At 45.0% G+C, this 5,046-nt stretch overlaps 1 protein-coding gene across 8 annotated transcripts in view; it reads right to left on the bottom strand.

Annotated features, from left to right (window-relative positions):
- Positions 1–3,759, bottom strand: part of LOC125039863 — a 9,337-nt gene extending 5,578 nt beyond the window's left edge. For 2 of the 8 annotated variants that reach the window (XM_047634173.1, XM_047634181.1), the window contains exons 1-2: positions 3,658–3,759; positions 2,147–2,449 (exon numbers count right to left, since the gene is read on the bottom strand). In XM_047634173.1, the coding sequence (XP_047490129.1) occupies positions 2,147–2,233 (87 nt within the window). In that variant the 5' untranslated portion in view covers positions 2,234–2,449; positions 3,658–3,759. The other 6 variants (XM_047634179.1, XM_047634174.1, XM_047634177.1 and 3 more) reach the window with 6 other exon arrangements.
- Positions 3,760–5,046: the final 1,287 nt, after the last annotated feature.

Raw genomic sequence — 5,046 nt, 5'->3', positions numbered from 1 at the left:
TTTCTCCGCGATCGAGGGGCATATGATATGCACATTTACGTCCATCGCCCAAAGAGTCAAATTTCCTTGTCCGAGGACAAAGACGAACCGCGGAGAATTCAAATTGCATAAACAATATCGAATCGACACTACAGCGTTATTACCGAATGGAAAAGGACTTGATATCACAATTTTTTTTTTTTTTTTTTTTTTGCCTGAGATGAAAACATGTGGAGCAAGTAACAACAACAACAAGTAAGTGAACCTCTCATAACAAACACACTGAGAGGCGGTGCAGCTGTTCGGTGACACTTACTCTCACAACATCTGAATCTCGAGACACGGTACGTCGAATTACAAAGGAATGTTTCGTGTGTCTGAGTGTGAATCAGCCTCTTCCTTTAAGTTCCCTCAGAGAGAATTGCATGGAGAGTCTTCAATGCAAGTTCAATCGTTGATATCCAATCTTTATAAATCATCTTTCTGATTTTTTTTTTTTCTTCCCGCGGGGGATTTTTTTTGGGAGGTTAACTACGTAAGATGATAATGCACTTTTGAAGGATTGCACGGAAGACTCGAAACGTGCTTGCAACGCTGGGAATCAACATTGCAATCTATAATGACACCAGAAGCAGATGTTCAATCACAATGCCGTGTGAATCATGACTCATGGCGTGGGAGGTGGAGGTGGGGGGGGGGGCAAGGAGGGAGGGGAGAGGAAGGAATGGAGGGAAGAAGGGGAGAGGGACGGGGAGGGAGGAGGGGAAGAGGGGAAGGGGGGAGAGGGGATGGGGGGAAGGAAAAGGAAGGGCAGGGGTGGGAAAGGAAAGGAAAGGAAGAGAAGGAAAGGAAAAGAAAGAGAAGGGAAGGGAAGGGAGAGGAAGAGAAGAGAAGGAGAAGGAAAGGAAAAGGAAGAGAGGGGAAGGGAAAGGAAGAGAGGAGGAGGAGAAGGAAGAGAGGGGAATTAAAAGAAAGAAAAGGGAAGGCAAAGGAAGAGAAGGGGAGGAAAATAAATGTGAAAATAAAGAAAAGAGGGGAAAAAATAACTTCGGTCCTCGGTACCTCTCCCTTCCCCAACAGTATACGATTCTTTAGTAACCGGCTTTCGTATCCGGCTTTTGGTAACGCAAGACGCTGTACTACAGACAGTCTACACACAACACACACACACACACACACACACACACACACACACACACACACACACACACACACACACACACACACACACACACACACAATACAAACGAATAAATATATAAACAAATAAAAATAAAGAAAATTCAAATCCAGTCTTTATAAATCACGATGTGTCGCGTTCGTGTACATACAACATACGAATATGTAGTGTATACTTATAATAAATAAAGCGGTCTCTAGCCACTATATATACTCCTATGTTTCCAACCTATCCACATACAAGGCTAAATAATGTGTTGTTTAGTTTAGATTTGATTCAGACTTCCTTACTTTCTCACACTTGAATAAATTTTCCCTGTCCTTATATCTATCATGACAGAGAAACTTGACAGAAAATGAAGTCAAACGGAAGTCATTTGCGGCTACAGTGGATACCGTTAGCCCCCTCAGGCAAGGGAGGAAGAACGCTGGGGGGGGGGGGGGGTTAATAAAGATGGTGGGGGGTAATGAAGCTGGTGGGGTGTGGGGTTTAAATGAAGCTGTTTGGGGGGGGATAGAATGAAGCTGGTGGGAGGGAGGGGGGTGAAGCTGGTGGGGGGCGGTAGAATGAAACTGGTGGGGGAGGGGGGGTTAGAATGAAGCTGGCGGGGGTTAAGGGTTGGTGGTGGGAGGTGATCGAGGAAGTTTATTGAAGCTAAGTCAACGGCATGCTATGGATTTTTTTTGGTTGCATCTATAAAAAACAAGTTACATTAGTTACATACTGCAGGGAACAGTTTTGAAGTAGAAAAGATGGAGGAGGAGAAGAGGAAGAAGAAGAAAGAGAGGAATGGGAATGGGAATAGGAAGAGAACGAGAAAGAAAATGAAAGAGCAAGAGAAGGAGAAAGAGGAAGAAGAAGAGAAAGAGGAAGAGGAAGAAAAAGAAGACTAAAAACAAGAAAGATAAAATAAAAGGTGGTGAAGTATATAGATCACAAAATCTAGACCTCGGTGAGAGGGCTTGAAAAATACCCTGTGATACCCACGTGTAGAAACACCTGCAGTGACACTAGCAGTAACACCGCCACCAGGAAGATGGCATTCAGCTCCAGAGCACGTCCGGACACCTTCATGATGGCACTCTGGCACTGTCCTCTTCCTCTAAGCCCTTCGGAGTTTGTGTGTCATGTTCTCGTGTCACCACAGCTCGACTCTTGTGCTCTGTTTGTGTTTAGAATGCTCAACAACTTTCATCTTTCTACCATTATGCATTCGAGGAGAGTTCATCACAAGGTCCTCAGTCTATCTGTATAAGGTCATGCTTCAGGGAGCAGTATTGTGTCCACTATCTGAAAAGGAACGGGTGTGTTGAGATACGCAATTGTATACGGAGATAACACAACACAAGCAACAGTAAGTTTAGTTTATTCCTTTCTGCTTAGAAGTCTGTTTATCTCCGTCGATGTAACAGCGCGACGCGACGATACGAACACACAATCAACACTAATTGGCGCACAATGATTAGATCGTCATGCGAACCGGAGTAGCAGCGAGAGCGACGTCGTTCACCCCGCGACGCTCACCACCCGCCCTAGAGCCTGGCAGGCGAGGGAACTACACGACCGGGTTCTCTGACACGGTGATCTGTGGGGTGACGGCAAGCTCACGTCCCCACACGCCCTCCCCCACCCCCACAGCTGCCCACAATCGTCACATCCTCGGTCTAATCCCTTCTCAGTGTCACGTCCCTTCATTGCCTTTGTTCGCTTAGGTCTCAGGCTCTTGTTTCTCGCCTCGTGTCCTGTCTCCGCGCTTCTCTTCCCCCCTTTCTGCGTTGCTGCGTTCGTCGAAGGCTTTCCCTTCTTTCTTTTCCTTCACATCAATTTCACAATACAATCTGCTCTCGCTTTTCAACCTCTTGACATTTGACACTAGCGTTCGTTTACATTTTGCGAAGAAAAAGATTTGACATAACTTCAAAACCGTGACATGCTTCTAAACGACTGAACTGACAATGAGTGGCACTGCATGCAAAGTAGTAATATGCGCTTCGCTCGGCTATTTATTGATTTTCTTTACTTGCAGTCTGCACACTCCGCCTTAACACACAACAGGTAAGCTGCCAACCCGACCCTAGCCATACCCCGGTCGAACTGGAATAACGAGGGAATATTACCTTACGATGTGTAAACTATCCATACCCAACTTTCCAGTCCAATCACACCAGGGGTAACACTCGCACAAAAAGGGCATTACACTTTTGCTAAGACTCAGGTCAATGTTCAGCCGGCGTCTTGAACGTTGGGATTTTGTTCGCAATACACGCAAATTCTCAATCTGCACACTCGCTTCTCTTCTTCCACTGATAGAGTAGCTCGCGTGTTCCAGCACTTGAATACTTGATGGCCTCGCGCTATCAAAATTTCCCGAGGCACCCGAGGCAAAAATTCCTCCACATGCTCACTTTCGGAATTCCGCCACAGCCTGACTCTACACCTCCTGGATTTACTTCCGAAGGAGAGAGAGGAACTCGGCGATTTCCGTTCCCTTCCCCTACGTGTGTTTGGGAGGTTGTTATATCCCTTTGCTTCAGCGTCGCTTCGCCAAGGCCAACGTCCGCAGGTGAACTATAACTTTCGGCAAACACTGTGGGATACCTGGAGGATGTGTTGCCAGTTCATTATTTGTTCTCCGTGCATCACCTGCTTAGAGGAGGTGCGTTTGGTGGTTTGGATTGTTACTTGTAATGTCGGGGATTGTTTGTAATGATATAGATTTTGAAGGAAAGATTGTAACGATGTTGAGAATACCATGGATTAAAATAAACAATGAATTAAACATTTTACGGCAACTGCATCCAAGAATTGTTGCCATACGCATTCTCGTTTCCCTCGAACGCCCTACTAAATGCACAAATTATTTATTAAAATATCCTTATATCGTACACATATTGGTAATAGAATCGTCCTCTCTATATAATAAATATTACTATAAATAATTTGCGTTTAATTTGCCTGGAGCTTATAGGCAATACTAGCAGTGAGTATCCCGTGACGTCACAGTGAGGAGGAGGGTGCCAGTTACGTTTATTTATTCAGCACACGTGGTCAGTTAAGCTAAGAAGCTCTGAAGAAATCTCTCAGTTCCCTGTACCTCGTAACCTCAATGATAACAAAATAAAACCGAGAGCGGCCGCGGTGGCAGTTTGGTTAATACACACACGCACTTGAGAGAACTCTGTAGGTTTCTTGTGCTTTCTCTCTCTCCCTCTCTCTCTCTCTCTCTCTCTCTCTCTCTCTCTCTCTCTCTCTCTCTCTCTCTCTCTCTCTCTCTCTCTCTCTCTCTCTCTCTTTCTCTCTCTCTCTCTCTCTCTTTAACACTCCCTTTTCCTCTCGTTCGCATTCTCTCCCTCTCCCTCTCTTCCCCTCCCACCCTCTCTATCTTTATCTGTCTGTCTCTCTCGCATTCTCCCTCTTTCTTTCACACTCTCTTTTCCTCTCTTTGGCATTCTCTCTCTCTCTCTCTCTCTCTCTCTCTCTCTCTCTCTCTCTCTCTCTCTCTCTCTCTCTCTCTCTCTCTCTCTCTCTCTCTCTCTCCCTCTCTCTCTCTCTCTCTCTTTCTCTCTCTCTGTCCTTGGATTGCCGTTAGTTTTAAGTTTCGGGTAAAATAATTGTTTTATTGCAAAGTGTTTCCTCATTACTCTTGGTTTACATATTAGCTGATCATGTCACCTACATTTTGACAACGATCTTCTTATTTTTTGTTACTGAGATTTACAAATCACATAGTTCCACATGGGTTTTATAGTGAGTATTTCACGTTGGTTTCATAGTGAGTAGTTCATATGGATTTTATAGTGAATAGTTCGCATTAGTTTTATAGTGAGTTCCCCGCAGTTTCTCCCGCACTGACCTAGGTACGCGAACCCACTCGATGCCTGTGATGT

This window comes from Penaeus chinensis, chromosome 28, assembly GCF_019202785.1.
Source record: "Penaeus chinensis breed Huanghai No. 1 chromosome 28, ASM1920278v2, whole genome shotgun sequence".
Lineage (NCBI taxonomy): Eukaryota > Metazoa > Arthropoda > Malacostraca > Decapoda > Penaeidae > Penaeus > Penaeus chinensis.
The sequence above is the reverse complement of the archived record's forward strand: the minus strand, read 5'-3'. Positions and strand labels throughout refer to the sequence as shown.